The sequence below is a fragment of the Cannabis sativa genome, chromosome 4 (assembly GCF_029168945.1).
Source record: "Cannabis sativa cultivar Pink pepper isolate KNU-18-1 chromosome 4, ASM2916894v1, whole genome shotgun sequence".
Lineage (NCBI taxonomy): Eukaryota > Viridiplantae > Streptophyta > Magnoliopsida > Rosales > Cannabaceae > Cannabis > Cannabis sativa.
This window is the reverse complement of record NC_083604.1, coordinates 17,447,846-17,467,049: the sequence shown is the minus strand read 5'-3', so window position 1 is coordinate 17,467,049 and position 19,204 is coordinate 17,447,846. Positions and strand designations below refer to the sequence as shown.

General features: G+C 28.8%; 2 protein-coding genes across 2 annotated transcripts; both read right to left on the bottom strand.

Annotated features, from left to right (window-relative positions):
* Window positions 1–1,588: 1,588 nt before the first annotated feature.
* LOC115714530 (lupeol synthase-like) lies at window positions 1,589–14,582 on the bottom strand. The gene is made up of 14 exons (XM_061113378.1): window positions 14,173–14,582; window positions 7,003–7,188; window positions 6,617–6,904; window positions 6,417–6,501; window positions 5,655–5,821; window positions 4,611–4,799; window positions 4,388–4,501; window positions 4,048–4,287; window positions 3,667–3,765; window positions 3,267–3,323; window positions 3,115–3,161; window positions 2,551–2,953; window positions 2,025–2,108; window positions 1,589–1,924 (listed from the first exon to the last, which is right to left on the bottom strand). The coding sequence occupies exons 1-14, from the start codon at window positions 14,374–14,376 to the stop codon at window positions 1,805–1,807; spliced, it is 2,283 nt and encodes a 760-aa protein (XP_060969361.1). The 5' UTR covers window positions 14,377–14,582; the 3' UTR covers window positions 1,589–1,804.
* Window positions 14,583–16,120: 1,538 nt separating this feature from the next.
* LOC133036823 (uncharacterized) lies at window positions 16,121–17,699 on the bottom strand. The gene is made up of 4 exons (XM_061113583.1): window positions 17,585–17,699; window positions 17,114–17,431; window positions 16,820–17,044; window positions 16,121–16,410 (listed from the first exon to the last, which is right to left on the bottom strand). The coding sequence occupies exons 1-4, from the start codon at window positions 17,697–17,699 to the stop codon at window positions 16,121–16,123; spliced, it is 948 nt and encodes a 315-aa protein (XP_060969566.1).
* Window positions 17,700–19,204: the final 1,505 nt, after the last annotated feature.

Sequence of the window (19,204 nt, the reverse complement as noted above, 5' to 3'; positions counted from 1 at the left end):
CATTTGTGAAAATTTGGGGTCATTACAAAAATGAAAGTTTTTTGCTTCGATAAATAACACTAGCAAAACAGTTAACTTCTGTTTCCAACCGAAGCTAAAAAAACCGTAGCGTCTATTTTCCACTAAAGCTAAATGTAAAAGAATATTTTTAAATTTTCTCTTTTTACCTCGGTTGCTCTATTTGCGTTGAAGTATTGCTTGCACTAATTATATTCTTTTAGCTTCGGTTATCCACTGAAACATAAAATCTTCATTTTTTTCTTGCTTCAGTCAACCATTTTAGTATGACGTGTTGACCGGCAAAAATTCGACATTTTGTAGTAGTGCTTAGGCACCCAGGTTGACATATACCATGCGAATTGTGGTTCCATTACTCAGAATACGATTCCGTCTCGAGCATTATTCTTGTTTTTCTCCAAAAACGACATATGAGACTTGGAATCAGAACAAAATATCATCCAAGTTGTTGTTTAGCCCCCGAGAATCACCAATTAACACACTAGGCGCCAAGGTTGACATTTAACCTAGAGCTCAATGTTTTGTCCATCACACAGTAGTTATGTCTCGGGCATCAGTTTACTTTTTCTACCAAAATAAGATTTGGATACTTCAGGAAGTCAATATCTCATGTACATGTGTCATGTGCAAGCCCACCGATAGCCACTAACACTAATGATCACCTAGTCGTCACCTTCTTGTTACCGGTGATCAACTGGACATCTCCTGCGCGCATCGAGAAAAATCACCAAGAGATGGTGAAGAACTTCATCAGAGTCAAAGAATGAACCAGGGAATGCTTTCACAATACTTGGAATCTCATCAAAATATGCTTAAAGTCCAAGAAACAGAGTTTTGAGCGCCCATGTTGACGTTTAATGTCAACTTGGCCGCCCATCAACCCGACAGATCTTTCAACACTACATATTGCTCAGTATTTTGGCTATAACTCACTCAAGTTTATCCAAATGACACGGTTCAAGTGGCATTAGAAAGCTCTTTTCAAGATGGATCTAAGCTTGGCTTTTGTTCTTCCCACAATTTTGAAATTTTTGGCCTCATAATAGGTTCGCGAGCTCCGCAACGATTTCCCAGTGAATTTCAAGAGAATTTTTTTATTATTTTATTATAATTTAATTGGACCTCCTTCACTATAAAAGGAGAGCTCATCTAGCTCATTTTACACATTCTTCATTCTCTCTACAAGATCAGAGTTTATCTCTCCACATGTGTTTCCCTCTCTAAAAATTGTGAGGTGAAGCTCTCGTTAATTATTTTTTCTCGGGGTCTCTTGTAAGCTATTTGTTTTTTATGATAATAAAAGATCAATATAGACGTAGTTCTATTATTATCGCGATATGGAGAGTGACTATGTTGTCTCTTTAGTTTTATATTTTTCATGTGCCATTATCGCTTATCAGACGATACGGAGTTAGCCCCTTTTGAGCGTCAACATGAGTTATTTTAATAACTTAACCAAATTTTAATAACCTAACTCATACTTTTATAGATATAATAAATATACTATATATTTATTTGAAAAAATATACTGTATTGAAAGATATAAAAATATAGCATTGTATATACTAAGTTTCCTCAAACATTTTGCAATAGGTATTAATTATATTTTTGAAATTGTACATTTAATTATGCTGATTTTCATCCAAAATTCTTTTGTTGGGTTGCAGGAAAAATAATATATATCAATAATTTAATTTACATACAAATAAAAATCAATATTTAATTTAATCCAATCTTATCTTCATTTAGCTTGCTCCAAACATGCAATATCTTAGCTAGTCTTCATTTAATTTGAAGATGGTAATGGAACCAAATTACGATACTCAGCCAAAGCCCAAGTAGGAAAGATATTTCTATACGCTCCATAATGCAACATGCAGTTCCTCATAAAAACCCCCATAAGTTCCTGCCATTATTAAAACACAACCAAGAATTATTAAACGTCATAAAAGTTTGTATATTTTATTATATAAGGACAACTCTTCTAATTGTGAATCATATAGTACCTGTTGGGGGAAATCACCATCTTCTAATTGAGAATTCATTAATAATTTTGCAGCACGATGGATAGGAGTAGGATCTCTTTCAGCCTATAAAAATTATATAAATATTGGGAAAAAAAAAAACCATTAGCATATATATACAATTGGCAAACCCACATAGAGGTAAGGGGTGTATATATATTTCTTACTTAATTATATATAATGTATATTTATAGCACAATGCTAATCGTTAAGCTAATTTATATACATCATAATTCATAGAAGCCAATAAGGATATTTTCATTTTTAACATTTTATGTTTACTTTTTGAACAACTTATTTATTCTTTGTTTTTTTTTTTACTTTAATTTATATTTAATGTTATAAAAATATAAATTTGTATCAATATTTAACATGTTATACCTTATACGTAGAAACCAAATACACCCCATCCTTTTTTAAAAAAAAATAAGTCCCCTACACTTTAAATTCTAATTAAGGTTATATATTTTTATATAACAAAAACTATTAAAAGCATATTAGTACGAACCTGTCCCCCATGAATTAATCCCATTAGTCCTAAAGCAGTTTGCACCAAGATAGAGTGGTCTCCTTCAAAAGGTGTGTAGAGTTTGTTAGTGCAAGAAGTGTAGCTCTCTGCCCATCCACCATCTTCTCTTTGTGTTTCTAGTAAAAATTCAACGCCTCTGCGAACAGCTTCACAGTTGTTGTAGTGTCTTCCTGCACCCTCCAATCCTCTAATGGCAAACCATGTGCCATACACAAAACAAATTCCCCAATTTCCATACCAAGACCCATCAGCCATTTGTGTATCTTCAAGGTAATTAGCAGCATTGGTGATGAATTTATCAACCTCTTTCTTTCTGTGCCTAGGATGTAATTTCCTAAACAGATTTAATGCCTGGATTGAAGAAGAGGTGCACTCTATGTACCTGTTTTTATGTGTAAATATAGATAGAGAGAGAGAGAGAAAGCCGGCCATGAGTATAAAGTGATAACATTGAAAAAGATTAGAGCCGATTTTTTATACATAATTTTCTCTATTGATATGTATACATAACTTTGATAATTCATGTATGATAATTTTACTTACTCATATTCAATAACAAGGTCTTCAAGAAACTCCACCGGGTTGAGCCACTGAAAAAAGAAAAGAAATAATATTATTTTTTACTAGTTTTAATAATGAAGATTGATGTAAATTAAAATATGATTATGATTTTTTTTTTTAAGTAATTTAATTACCTCCAACCATTTTGGAGCTCCAGTTGGCTCCCAAGCTGAAACACCGCCGTTTGGACTCTAATTTATTAAAAATGTATTAGTCAATATTAAGTTAGTTTATTAATACAACTCAATATATGTAATACATTAAGGGCTCGTTTGGTATGTTGTATTAGGTCGTAGTATTGTGTAGTATTGTATTATATTCAATTGGATTATATATCATATTTTTATATAAAAGTATATTAAATTTTAATTTATACTAAAATATTATATATGTAAATGTTCATAAAAGTCGTTACCACGTGTAATTTTACATAAAAATATTGCATGAAATATAATTTAATAATAATGTATTAGTCAATATCTAAGTACGTTTATTACGATATACATTAAGATTGCTACTATTTAAATGTCGTACCTGTAATGACATTATCACATTTACAGCATCATACATGTGCTCTGCTTCCATTGGCTCACCCACAAGGTTCGATGGCATCATTTCTAACAAAAGGCAACACTGAAATATTTGCAGCAAGTTTATGTTAATAATAAATTATTTTGTTTATTTATCGGGTATGATATAATCATTACATAAATTTAAATATTTATATATAATGCAGGCGTGGCACAAACAAGGTCTGTTCTGAGGTTCTTTCTCAAAATTTAAATAAATGCCTTATTTTTCTTCCCCGCCCAAATTTTCCCTTAAAATATAACATATTTTTGGTTAGATTCTCTCACAACTCAGGATTAGTCTTGTATAATTGATAAGTAGCATAATAAGTAATAACAATAATACCTTTAAAGCTTCAGCAGTACAATCAGAAACTTGCCAACCATGATCACGGTCAGAGAAAGTCCATGCTCCTTTAGAAATATGTCGAAAATGGTCTAAATGATTAGGAGGATTCTCTCTAACTTGAGACATCTTTAAAAACTCGTGTGCTTTCTTTAGTACAGCTGCAATTTCCTTATTAATATTTCCAGCAACTAGTGCTTGAACTGTGAGACTACAATCCCATGTTTGACTACCAAAACTCTGCATATATTGTTTACTAATAAGAATCATTCATAATGGTTCATTAAGATTAATTAGATTGAATTATTAAAGCTTATATAGTAATATGGCATGTACTAACTTGCATAGTGAGACCATCTTCCGCTACCCATAAATAATCATCAACTCTTGGAATATGTTTTTTGAAATATTCTCCATTAGGGTCTTCGGCCCAACACGCTAGCATCATCAATGGCTAAAATAAAATAAAAAATACATATTTTTTATTAATGAGTTTATGTAGTTATATAATTTTTATTTTGTCTATTATTAGAGTAAGTATAGAATTTATGCAAGTTATTTACCTTCTCAACACATCCAATTGTAATATATCTACTATTTTCATCCTCATAATGTATGTGCTCCATTGCTCTTTGAATTGCTTTTTCTCTTATTTTATTGAATGGCCATGTATTAATAATAGGCTCGGCAAGATAGTACACACCATCCCATAAGAGACGCTGTACTTTTCCGTGAGGATAGTAGTTATCCTCCTGTATTCGACCATAAATGCAAATTAAATCCATGTTTATCTTATTCGTAAACTGCAAAATTTTGATTGGATATTTCTAGAAAAATAACATAACACCAATATTGGATAATTTTCAAAAATACTATTTTTTTAATATTTATTCACAATTTTACAGTTTAAAATTTTTATTAACAAAATATATTTTTAAAGTTTTAAAATTATAAAAATATACTTTACTCAATAAAAAGTAAAAGAACAACTGAAAAATAACCAGAAATTAATCTCACAATAATTATAAATTAACTATAAATAAATTATAAAACAACTAAAAATATCTAGAAAAATAACTTGAGGATAAAACAAGGGAAACTTATAAAAATACTGGAATTTGGGTTAACTTTTACAAAAATACTACCACACGATTTTTTTTTCAAAAATACTGTATTTTTATAAAACACCAGTAAAACACAAAGCAGAACAACTCAAAACAACAGTAGAACACTAGTAAAACACCAGTAGAACACCAGTGAAAACTTAACACAGTATACTGCAGTATGAAACTTATAAAAAAACACAGTAAAAAAGTAAAAAATACCGTCTGGCAGTATTTTTATAAAAAAATGGCAAAAGTTAGTATACCATGTAAATTTTCCTAAAACAATCAAAAACAAAACGGTTTATTATTTTTAATAAAAAAATATATTTATAAATAAAAAATTTCAAAATATAAAAATAAAAAAAAATCCGACTATTTTTATATATATATATTTTAAAAATTTTAATCAATATTATGTAAATAATTACAAAGATAAATATATAAAAAGAAAAAAAAAATCAAAGTGCACTAAAATCAAAAAAAAAAATATTGTTATATTACCTTAGCACATACATGACGCATTTTGCTCCATTTGATTTTTTGGTAAGGAAGGATGTGAATTTCTTCCCTTAGTTGCTTAATGAGAGGTGTAATCTCACCGACAAACTTTCTTCCATAAAAATAGGACATAGGCATGAAGGTTAACCGACAATAACAAAACATTTTGGCTGTTCATACAATATTAAATGTGTGTTAATTAGAAATTTTCTAAAATTGTCAAGAGTATACAAAACATGTTTAAGAGTGGTAAATTATTTTGGTAAGAAAAAAAAAAAAGAATGATCTATATGGTGCTATAGTAAGTAGTTATTGTTTTAAATCACTAGCTATAAATATTTCATTCATATATTGAGTACATAAATAAGTTGCAACTTTATTATTTTATATAATATAAATAATGTGTATACACAAGATTTTCATAAGTTTTTAAGAAATTTAAAGTAACTTAGGATGCAATATTATGATATAAAACTTATTGCACCCATGTATAAATGTCAAAACAAGTGTACGTGTAAATTAGACATTTGAATATTAATTATAATTTGCTATCCTAAATTATCTGAAAAAAATTGTGAGAGATCGATCTTCTCTAACTATATTTAACACTACCTTCTCTAACTATAATAATTAAAAACAATCACATTATTACCTGATATTTTTTCATATATATGTAATAGAAAAAATATATTTATTATTCAAAAAAAATATATATTTATTTTAAAAATAATAATAAAAAAATATATTATGTTAGTCGAATATTACATGGATGAAGAGGAACCACAGATGGATAAAACCAAAATTCCGGAGGTATTGGGTTGCATCCTTCCCATTCATAAACACCAAGTATCTGCAATTAAAAAATTATTAAGCACAAGAATTTATATTGTATATTTGTATATAGTTTAAAATATTTTTATATGTACATAACATTATATATAGAGCGAGAATAATGAAGTACATACTGCCATCCAAGTCTTCCCCCAAGAGCCAGAGCCAACAGCACCACCATGATCATGAATCCATTTTCGAGCTTTAGAGCATGCATTATCAAGACCACCATCAGGAGATTCTCCAAGAATACGCATGGCTAGGTAGTTAAGAACCGTACACATCATCATACTTGGGCCCTCAATATGCAATCCCCACCCTCCATCTTTATTTTGATGACAATACATGTACCATAACATTTCTCTCTTATGATGTTCATTGAATACTTTGTCCAAGTGTCCACAAATATACATGCAAAATACCTACATTAAGAATAATATAATAATAATAAATCTGTCATTAAAATGGATTATATATGATCATTAATTATAATTTTGTGCATCAAGTTAATTTAACTGACCAATGGAGGAATGTAGAACATGACACCAGCATTTTGAGCTGGCCAATGACCATGAGGCGATTGCAATGCAGACCAAAAATTAATAGACCTTCTCATAGCTGCATCTGCTTTCTCATATGTGATTTCTTCATCATCCTCCACTTTTACTTGAGGAATTGTTTGTTTGAACTTATTCTCCCTTAGCATCTACCCAACAATATCCATATATAAAAAATCATCATCATCCTCGTTACATCTTAAATCTTTTTATTCACAATATTTTTTTAAAAAAGAATAGACAATTAATAATAATTTATTATTTAAACTAACTTTCTAATAAGACAAAAATAGGATCATAACTAAAATTTATTTAGGGATAATAAAATAATATAAAAATTTATATTTTTAATTTTTTTTTATATTTTTACGATATTTTATAAAAATATAAAAAAAATACAAAAATTACATAAAAATAAGAAGAAAACAACAACAAATCAATTTAAAAAATAATATATGAATAATAAAAAAAATTAACAATAAAATAACAAGAATACAACATAAAAATAAAACACTGTATTTTTATAAATAAGATCTAAAATCACCGTAAAAATATTAAAAATTCTGTACAAATTGTATATTTATAATTTTTTTTTATTATTTTTATGTTTTTTGGAAATTTACTAAACTAGCTAAGTTAATGGTGATGTTTAGTAAGAGTTTGGACCTAATTAATAATTTTCTTTAACAAAGAAAGATAGATATCTTTCATATATTATTATATAAATGTATAATAAACGTGACCATAATCTAATAGTATAAAATCCTCATTTGATTTAATTTATTAATTAATGGTTATATATAATCAATGTGTATAACATGTTCAATATTGGGAACATGATCCCTCGGTAAAATCTCACAATGGTAAGCTTGATTATTATATAATTAAGTTTTCCAATTAAGTCATATCTCTCTGGACTAATTGATAAACAGCTAGCAAATATTTAATCTAGACTCTAGATTCTGTGTCACCTGAAGCAATATTAAATAAAGTAGAAAACACTTCTCTATCTTATTCTTCAAAATATTTTATTAAAAGTCAAGTACGTTATCTATTTTTACATTATTTTATATATTTTTTATATTTTTTAACAATTATAATATTATATTGGATACTTTTTATTATTAAAATAAGTAAAAAAAAAATAAAAAGTAAGAAAGAGAAAATAATAAACAATTAATTAGTGTAAAATAAAATATAAATTTATAAATAAAAAATTGAAGAAAAATATTTGAAAAACCCAAAAACTTAAAAATTCATTATCTACATGTAATTTGATGTAAAATAAAGAAAAATGATGTAGTACTATTTTATTACTTTTTAGCTAAAAATTTAAAAATAAACTATTTTAGCTACTCTAATATATGATTTCCTTGTGTGTTTTTAAGGGGAGAAGTTAAAAAATATTTTATTTTTTTATCCATTAATCAAAAATACTTTTATATTATATTTTATTAAAATATATATTAATTTTGTTGAGTGAGTTGCCCAATATACTCTCATTCTCTACTTAAGTCTAGCATATAATTTATATTAACATAAAGAGTCTAATGGAGACATTATCTATAAAAGTGAGTATATCTTAAAAGATATAAAAATAGAGGTAAAATTTAAAATAAATAAAATAAAATGAGTATATAATATAATTTCTTCTTTTTTAAGAGTAGTAAAAGTAATAAATTTGAACACACCGGATATGTTATTGTGCCTTAACTAATTTCTTCGTAGACCTATTTTTCTATTCTGTACAATACATGTTTATAAATAAATTTACCTTAAATTCTAAAAATATTTATGTTTACAATAATTAACATTTTTTTATTAAATATATATAGGGTGGAAATTTATGTTAATTTATTATATATAACAACATCATTTAAAACAAAAAAAGGATGTAAAAACAAAAAACTGTTGGCAAAAAAAAAAAACTCTTGCTCTAGAGTTTTCTACTGTTTCTACTTTATTTCATCTGCAAACTGTCACAATTACATGGAGCAAGAAATTAACTAGATTTCTCTGCCTATTGGGCCAAGCCCAATGAAAGTAGTCACTAGAATTATCTAGCAAAATTATAGTCCCTAACTAACCTACTTTTTATTTTATTTTATTTTATTTTTTGTTTTGGAAAGAAGGGTAAATACTATTTTAGATCTTGTATTTTGTAATAGTTATCAATTGAACTTTCTATTTTGTTAAATGATAAAATGGACCATATATTTTCTAAAATAGTAAAAATAAAACTCTGAGCTTAATTTTCGACAATTTTTTTATAATATAACCAACTTGAAGACAATTCCTAACATGAAAAGATACAAAAAATATAAACAGTTTTCTTATAACACATTTAGATTGGATTATTATTAAATTTTATTTTGACAAAAAAATTAGTTCAGGATCCTATTTGTACTATTTTGGAAAATACAAGATCCATTTTGTCATTTAACAAAACAGAAAGTTCAATTTGATAACTTTTGCAAAACACAGAGTCCAAAATAATATTTACCAAAAAACTAACCTACTTTCAACACGTGTATATAAGACCGTGGTTATATTGAGATACGATATAAACTTGGGATAAGTTGAAAAATACCTTTTTTTTTTTGTATCCATTAATCAAAAATACCCTCATAATATATTTTATTAAAATATATTCACTTTTTTGAGTGGGTTGTCTAATATAACCTCACTCTCTAATTAATTTTAGCATATAATTTACATTAACCTAAGGGATCTAATGGGGACATCATCTATAAAAGTGAATATATCTTAAAAAATATAAAAATGAAGGTAAAAATTAAAACAAATAAAATAAAGTAGGTATACAATGTAATTTCCTCTATAAACTTTTATATACAAAAGTCATTAAAACTAGCTTAGTGGTGAGGGAGGGATGGGAAAAAGAGAGAGGTCATGGGTTCGAATCCAAGACCTTTAAGCTATTAAAACTATTAATTAATTGTAAATACCATTACAATACAATAAAAAATTAACTTTGGTATACAAATAAAATAATTATATTTTCACGTATTACGTTATCGTACCAAAAAAATAATGAACGGCCAATACTAACCCTTTGGGAAAATAAAGTTTTAATTTTATCATATACTGTAATTAATCATCATAACTTTTTAAGGGCTCATTTGATACGCTGTATTGTATTATATTATATTGTATTGTGTTGGATTAGATTGTATTGTATTGTATTAGTATTATTTAACACAATACTATGTTCGAGATTGACTTGCATTAATAGATTGTGTAAAGTTATAATATATTTTCAATACACTCGACCCCAACACCAACTATAGGTTAGGTTCGGGTCTCAGTCCAGTTCGGGGTTCGAGTTTTGGTCTGGGTTTGAGTTTGGGTCCGGGTCCGGGCCCGGGCCAAAGATTGGTGTTGACCCCGAATCCTTTGTAAATATTATAATACAAGCTAATACGAACCATTTGTCATGTATTAAATAATACAACATGTATTGTATTAAAAATTTTGATTTTAATAATTAATACAATATATTACTTTATCCAAACATAGTGTTCTTTATTATTTAATACAATACGTCCCTTATACGGCGTACCAAACGAGTCCTAAGGAAAAATGTATAGTGCTTAGAGCATCTCTAATAGTATAACTTTAGATGATGCTTAGTGAAGTGGACATATTATGTGGCAAAATATTGAGATGCTATACTATTGGAGAAAAAATGATATCATTCTAGAAATTTGTATGGATGCTATGTTGTAGCATTGATGCTATTCATTTTTTTTAATAAAAAATTGAATCTAAAAAGTTATTGTAGTTAAAAATTAGGATATATATTAAATAATAATGTGTTAAATCATAATTATAACATTTTTTAAGAGTGCTATACATTGGGGTGTTTTTAGAAGTAAGAGTGTCAAAAATGATGTGGAAGAGAGATAAAATAAATATTATATTTTTAGATAACGTGTAAATTTTTAGCATCCTTTAAGGATGCTACCATTGGAGATGTTCTTAGTATCATTTTGAGGTGACATCTTACAATTAATTAGTGATATTTTTTAAAAGAATTTACTTAAGTTATATAGGATCTGAAACTTAATTCCACTAATAGAAGTATAATACTGAAGAGGGTGCTAGACACCACTAGTGTCATTTAACATTTATTTTACCGTAGTGCATAATAACAAAATTCTTTGGCTACTCTTTTTATTTATTTATATTTTTTAATTTATAATTTCATCGAGATAAGTTAAAATGGTAGGAAAAATTACCATCCGATTTCGATACTAACTTTTCATTTAGCCTTATAGGCACTCTTCATGAGATTATTAGTTTACATTGCAGGGCTGACCCTAAGTAATAATGGGCCTAACAAATTTGCTGAGGGTGTGTTTTATTTAAAATAAAATGTGAGTATTATTGAGTTTTTTTTTTACAAAAATTTTCAAAAATATTAATTTTTTTAATACAAAAAATATACTTTATAATAATTTTGGACCCTGAGTTTGAGTGGACCTTAGACACCGGGTGTAGACTGCCTTAGTTCAGGCGGCCAGATCATTACGTTAGTTTGCTCATTAATATTACACTATTAAACAACAACAACAAAAACAACAACAATAATAATAATAATAGAAAATTAATATTACATAAAACAAAAAAGACAAAATGTGCTTGATATCGGTTAGAGTAGAACTGTAGAACAATCATTTTTGGTGAAGAAAATACACAACGACTTTAGAAATTTTGTTGCCTACTTTCGAATCGATTTATTAATTCGTGGGGTGCACAATATTTCACCTCACATATGATATGTGGACATCAATCAATCTAATTAAGGCCCTGTTTTTTATATTCCAGAAATTATATAATTAAAATTTCTAATGTGATGATATTAATATATGGTAATTATTTAGGAAATTTTATAAATTTTGGTGACATTTTAAATAATTTTAAAGATAGACTTTAAATTTGTATAAAATCAGCTTCAACTACCCATTTATGAAACACAGATGTATTACAATCTCATTTTTCTTTATATAATGATGAGTAATGTAGTTATGTATAACTTGACATAAATTTTTGAAAAATGATGAATAATTTACATTTTTGACAATACAAAGTATGTTTGATTATTTTAAGTCTATTTAATAGGTGGGTGAAATAATTAATTTGAAATTTATTTTCATTATTATAAATTATTCAAAATTTAATTAAAACGGATGAAAGATCTTAAACCATTACCATATTAATATATATAGTGTCATATAAAAAAAAAAATTAAACTATATAATTTCTCTTATTGTGAAAATAGGGGAAAAGGCCACACCGGTACAATTCAAGTGCCCTTGTGGAAATAGAGACACTCCTATCGGTGGCAAAAGGCCACACCCATACAATAGAAGTGCCCTACATGTATACACTAGTGATTATATATGTAAGGCATGACAAAAACTCAATTAGTTAAATTTTTTGGGACAAAAAGTTTTGTTATCCCCTGAATTATATAGCACTTTGGGCTTGTTTGGAACGTCGTATTAGATTGTATTGTATTGTATTATATTGAATTCGATTATATATTATATTTTTATATAATACTATATTAAACTTTAATTTATACTAAAATATTATATATTTATGTGTCCTTAAAAGTTAATACTACATATAGTTTTACATAAAAGTATTACATAAAATACAATTTAATATAATACTATACAATACAATACGGTTTAATAAAGTATACCAAACGAACTCTTAGATTCTTGCTCTCTAAATTATTTAGTTTGGCAAAAATGACCCTAAACTATAACACTTATAAATTTTTGCTCCTATCCAAAAACCTAAGGACTTGTTGACATGACACTATAAAAAAAATATTTTATAGTATTTTTATTAATTAATTGATTTAATTTTTTGAAAAAAAAAGTAAAAATTATTTTTAAAATAAGCAATAAATAAAAAGCTACTAAATAAATTATTTACATTACCTATTTTAGTAAAAAAAAAAAAAATAATTTAACTAAAAAATAAAAAAACTCAATTAAAAATTAACAAATTAATTTAAAGCATGTTTAGTAATCATTTTGAATTTTTTTTTTCTAATTTTACTTAACAAAATTTTCAGTTTCTCTTTAGTTTTTAATTAATTAAACAAAAATTGTTTTTTTTATTGATTATCCAACCAGCACTGAATTTCTTTTTCTTCAGCCAGCGTTGCTCACTCCCTTTATTTCTTCATACTTTTTGTTGAGATTTATTTAAGTTCTTAATTTTTATTTCAAGTATAATATTATTTGTTTATAGATTTATATTTCAATTTTAATGTTGATATTATAAGTGTTTTATTTTACCCAAAAAGAAAGTTTTAATTATTTAAATAAAGTTAGATATAATTATTTGGTTTGTATTTATTTTATTATTATTTTTAAGGAATTAAAAAGTCAGTCTGTATTAACTTTTAGTTTTAAAATAATTATTACTTATTTTTTAAAATAAAAAATAATTAATTAATGAAATACCATAAAATATTTATTATCCGTAAACCGTGAATTTTTTAAATAGAAGGAATAAAAATTTACAAGAACTATAATTTGAGGGGTATTTTTGCTAAGCAAAATCATTCATGGACAAGAGTCTATAAGTATAATAATTAATTAAGGGTAAAAAGTTTTTTTTTGTCCTATTGTTTTTATGAAAAAAAAAATGTAGGACAAGTTTTTTCTATAATTAAATCAAATAAATTAGTAGTCATAAAATTCTAAAAGTGATAAAAGAAAAAGAAAAGAGAGAAAGAGATGAAGATAGAAAGTGAAAATGAGAAAGAGTATGAAGATAAATATGAGAAAGATCTGAGGTTTTTAACAGAGACTCTGAGGCTATCCAAATCTTTTGTCGTGTCCCATTTTGTGTCCTATTCATATAAATACGGCATCTGTCTCTTATTGGACAAATAAAATTGATAAAAAGCTCTTTACTTTCTTTTTGGTCTGGTATTCCAGCACAATTATTTAAAAACATAATTGATTATAGTGTAAAATATAATTTTTTTTTTAACAATAATAATAACTTTTAATACCATTGATCTGCAATCATGAAAGCATAGAAATATATATATATATATGTTGATTATGTATATAAATATATACCTGAAATCGGGAGATGAGATCACTGGAGGGAGTGACTTTGTAACGATTTTTGTAGAAATTGTGGCGAGCCTCTTCGACTTGATCTCTCTCTTCAGGAGTCCCTGCTTTTTCATCAAACTCAAATCTTTGTCTTCCCAGAAAATTGTTTGTACTGTACAAATCAGGATCTTCATCACCTCCACTTCCAAATTTAATTTTCCACATTATTATTACTATATATTTTTATATATAAAAATAATAACACAATATATATTGGTATTTTGAAGAGGTAGTTAGAGGGAGAGATGGTTATTATTGGAATCTTTAATATTGTTTGAAACAAAACTTTGCAGGTTTGTCCTTTTATAACTACGTTCAGTCTTCAGAGGATCACACATCTATAATCTATGGTGTTATATTTTATAATATTTTTTCTTTGAAAAGGATAGAAGCATCTATATTTAATAAATAATGTATTTATATTATATTACCATATTTAGTTTCTATTTTTTTTACTACATAATAATTAGGTTGGAGGATGACTTATAATATTATAATGTTCGGTCAATCAAATAAGGATTCCATTTACATGTACTCTTGGGGAAATGGCTTCCACTTGTAAGTATAATAAACGATCAACATATTCATTGCAAAACTATTTGATTATTTTAATATTAGGGAACTAATATGCGCGAAGTGTTGCCTACATTTTATAATTTTTATGTATATATATAGTATTTATATTAAGTAATATAATTTATAATATAATATTTTAATGTGTATATTATAAATAAATTAATAGTGTTAAAATTAAAAATATAGTTTGTTATTTCAAAATATATTAAAAAGTAAAGATTTTGTAACAAATATTATTGTTATAATTATTAAAAAAAATTTATTTTATGATTATTTTTTCGTATTTTTTTTTTATAGATTTATATTCTAATAAATAGTTGTAAATATTTTTACTAAATAAATAAATCATAATTGTTTGTTATTTTTTAATTATTTTTAAATTCAAATGAAATAATTTTTTAATTCTTATTCTATCACCTTAATTTTTTTTATTACTTCATTTAATTATCATAAGATATTATTATTAATTACTATAAAAATTAATTATATATTCATTAATTTAATCATAATTAGATTTATTATATCATTATTTATACTTTATTGTTGTATATAATTTTTTTTTTGAAAATGAAATATAAACTTCATTGAAATTTAGCATTCCGAGTACAAAAGGTCCTGAAAATCAGGTGGTAAATTCTGAACATCAATGCTACAACGAGAAAAAAATCGGGAGTGCCTAGCCCACATAGTGGGCAACTCTATTAGTTGATTGTTTAATAAAATTCAAAGAAACATGTGGAAGATAAGAAAATAAATGTTTACAATCGTTAACAACCAGCCCAAAAATAGAGGATGGCCTGAACGGTGAGCATACTGTCGGTTTCAATCTCCACTTTATCCCAACCCTTAGTTTTGATCCAACAAAGAGCTTCCTTAACTCCTATGGCTTTACAACTTCAGGTGCAAACGACCCTCGGCTGCATACTGCAATAGCATCCAATAAAATGCCTGAGGAGTTTCGGGCAACAATGCCAAAGCCGTAGGAGCCTTCTCCTTCAAAGAGAGCGGCATCAACATTAATCTTGATTGTATTAGATTCAGGTTTAGTCCATTGCTCAACGTTAGAGCCATTGGTTTAAAGAGCCAATGACAATAAGTTTTATTTATCTTGAGCTTTACGCCATTGATCAAGAGCAACTAATGCTGATGAAGAAACTTGTTGGGGAGAAGTTCTTTTTTTATTCCAAACCAGGTTGTTGCGTGCTTTCCATATTGCCCAACATAGCATAGCAATTCGACACTTTGTTTCCATATCAGAAACTTGGAATACATTGCAAAGCCACATTCCTACTGTGATATTAGAAGCAGTAATTACCGTGGGGTGTGCATAATTCTAGCAAGATTGGGCTAAGGAGCAGCTGATGATGGCACGAGAAACCGATTCTGGATGGCTTTTGCATATGGGGCAGTTCGAAGAGATGTCTACATGCTTGGTAACAAGTTGTAAACAAGTGGGAAGGGCACTCGAAACAACCCTCCACATGAAGTTTTTAACTTTCAGAGGGATTTTTAGCTGCCAAAGTGAGCGCCAGAATCCAGAATTATCAGTACTCGTATGCTGTTTCTTTGATTTCTGCAGCAAAAGATAAGCACTTTTCACCGAGAAAGTGCCATTGCTTTCCCCTATCCATGACCAGCAGAGGCACATAATGGCAGCCCAAAAATCAAAGATGCATCGCGCATATTGAATATATCAGAAACAATCTCTCGGTCCCAAGAAAAGTTATCAATTTTAAAGAGGGAGTTTACCATCTTATTATGCAAGCTCGGGTGAGTTGTTGTGACAAACAGATTGGAGTTGTCAGGAAACCAAGGATGAGAGAGGATACTTGTGGTAGTCCCTGATCCTATAATGCGTTTGGCACCAATCTGAATAATGTCTTTTGCTTGCCATATACTCCTCTAGACAAAGCTTGGGTTGTTACCAAGTTCAGCATCAAGAAAATTAGATCGAGGAAAGTACCTTGCTTTATAAACTTGGCTGACAAGAGAGTTTGGTGAGATAAGTAGCCGCCAACCTTACTTAGCTAACATTGCAAGATTAAAATCATGTAGACGACGAAAGCCAAGGCAAGATCTTTGTGAACAGCCATCCTATCCCATGACATCCAAATTATCCCATTACCTTTACTAGATGTTGTTTTCCACCAAAAGTTAGCCATTAATGTTTCAATCTCGTTACAAATCTTAAGGGGAATGAGAAAAATACTTATAGCATAGGTGGGGAGGGATTGAATGACCGTCTGAGAAGTATCTCCTAACAGCACAAGACAAAAAATGACCATTCCAACTGTTGATTCGATTCACCACCTTAGTTTTAAAAAACCAAGAATTGCTGCCTTTTTCCTACCCATGGTATTTGGTAGGCCAAGGTACATGCTGTGTTCATCGGCTTCAGTCATCTCTAATGTTGAACATATTTGATTCTTTAGCATTTGATCAGTATTGGGGCTAAAGAAAATAGAAGACTTAGTGACATTCACCTTTTGCCCAGACACTATTTCAAAAGAATGAAGCAGGGTGCGAACATTCAAGGCCACATCATTGGTAGCTTGACAAAATAGGTAGCTATCATCAGCAACCAGCATATGTGATATCGTAGGGGCCCCATTAACAACTCGGCAAACTTGGATAAGTTGATTAGCTTCAAATTTTTTGATGATTGAAGAAAATCCCTCAGCACAGATAATGAAGAGATATGTCAAAAGCGGGTCTTCTTGACGGATACCTCAAGTTGGAATGATCGGTCCCATAATATGGTTATTGTGAACAATAGTATATCTGACCATAGTGACACATTCCATAACAAGCTTCACCCATTTCTCAGCAAATCCCATACGGAGCATGACGGCACACAAATAATCCCATTCAACACGGTCGTAAGCTTTGCTCATGTCAAGCTTTAAAGCCATGAGCCCTTTTTTCCCTCTTCATTTCCGTTTCAAGTAGTGCATTAATTCAAAAGCCACCATGATATTGTCTGAAATGAGTCGACTAGGTATGAAGGCACTCTGTGTTTCTGAAATAACAGCATCAATCAGAGAACGCATACGGTTGGCAAGAACTTTAGCACCAATCTTGTAGGCTACATTGCATAGAGCAATAGGGCACAAGTCTCCCATGGTAGAGAAAATTTTCTTTTTGGGAATAAGAACCAGATTGGTAGTGTTGAATTCGCTAGGAAATTTACCAGTATCAAAGAAATCAGATACTAATTTAACCAGATAAGTACCTACAATATCCCAGTGAGGTTGATAGAAACCCAGTCCCATACCATCCGGTCCAGGAGCTTTATCAGGATGCATTTGGAAGAGAGATTGCTTGACTTCCTCAGCAGTAATAGGCCTAAGAAGATCTTCATTTTGTTCACGAGTGACAGAGCATCGAATGTTCTCCACCACGCTCTTACATATAGTCCCAGTAGAAGTAAAAAGATCAGAAAAGTAATCTGTAATAACCAGATTCAGACCTGAATCCCGATCCTTCCAATCACCATTTGGATCTTTTAATCTCAGAATTTGGTTGCTGTGTTTCCTTGTGCTGGCTGAGGCATGAAAATATTTACTGTTTTTGTCTCCCGAATGAAGCCAATGTTGCTTAGATCTTTGCTTCCAGTAAAGTTCTTGCTGAGCTAAAATCTCAAAATAATTATTTTTTTCATCATCAAAATCGGCAGTGGCAGAATGGTTGCTTGAATTTTTCATGGCAGCCGTACGATTTTTACTTTTTTTTTTTTCAGCCTATTCTTGAAGTTCCCAGGAAGTTCAAACCCCCATTCTCTCAAACTTTTACTGCACTGTTTTATTTTATCAGCCAGAGTAAGATTGCCATAGACTTCCCAACAATTTTTCACAAGTTGCTTGCAATACGGCTCGCGAGACCAAGCATTTTCATAACGAAAAAATTGGAGATGACTACCACGATTACTCACATCAGGTTGCAGAAAAATAGGAGTATGATCACTAGAAGAAAAATCACAATTTGATAATATAGCTTAATATCAAGCCAATGTTGAGTAACAAGGACTTTATCTAACCTGATTTCAACATGTTGACTGCTTCCTCTCCCACATTCCCAGGTGAAGGCATAGCCGTGGAGCTTCAAATCAAAGAGACAACAATGACGAATAACCTCTTGTAAGCCATTAAACAGATAAGAGGGATAGGGTCATCCGCCTCTTTTTTCATCTTGAGAAGCAATGTTATTAAAGTCGCCTATAATACACTAAGGTTGAGGCGAGTGAGGAGCAATAGACTGGTCACGGAGGGATCAATTTGGTTCCCCATAGAAACCAGTGAGTCTCCATCGTGCAGAACCAGGAGAATGAATTTCAATGTCAATGTGGTTGTCCGAATATCAAAGAAGATGGGCATCATCAGTATTTTTCTAAAGAAGAGCAAGACCACCTTTTCTCCCT

Coding starts and splice junctions, on each gene's coding strand:
- LOC115714530 (XM_061113378.1), bottom strand. CDS start 14,376: ATGTGGAAAATTAAATTTGGAAGTGGAGGTGATGAAGATCCTGATTTG. Junction 4,800..5,654: donor TGCGTCATGTATGTGCTAAG/GTAATATAACAA, acceptor GGTCGAATACAG/GAGGATAACTACTATCCTCA. Junction 3,324..3,666: donor ATGTGATAATGTCATTACAG/GTACGACATTTA, acceptor TTAATAAATTAG/AGTCCAAACGGCGGTGTTTC.
- LOC133036823 (XM_061113583.1), bottom strand. CDS start 17,699: ATGGCTTTAAAGCTTGACATGAGCAAAGCTTACGACCGTGTTGAATGG. Junction 17,432..17,584: donor GGTGAAGCTTGTTATGGAAT/GTGTCACTATGG, acceptor AAAAATTTGAAG/CTAATCAACTTATCCAAGTT. Junction 17,045..17,113: donor GAAAAAGGCAGCAATTCTTG/GTTTTTTAAAAC, acceptor TTGTGCTGTTAG/GAGATACTTCTCAGACGGTC.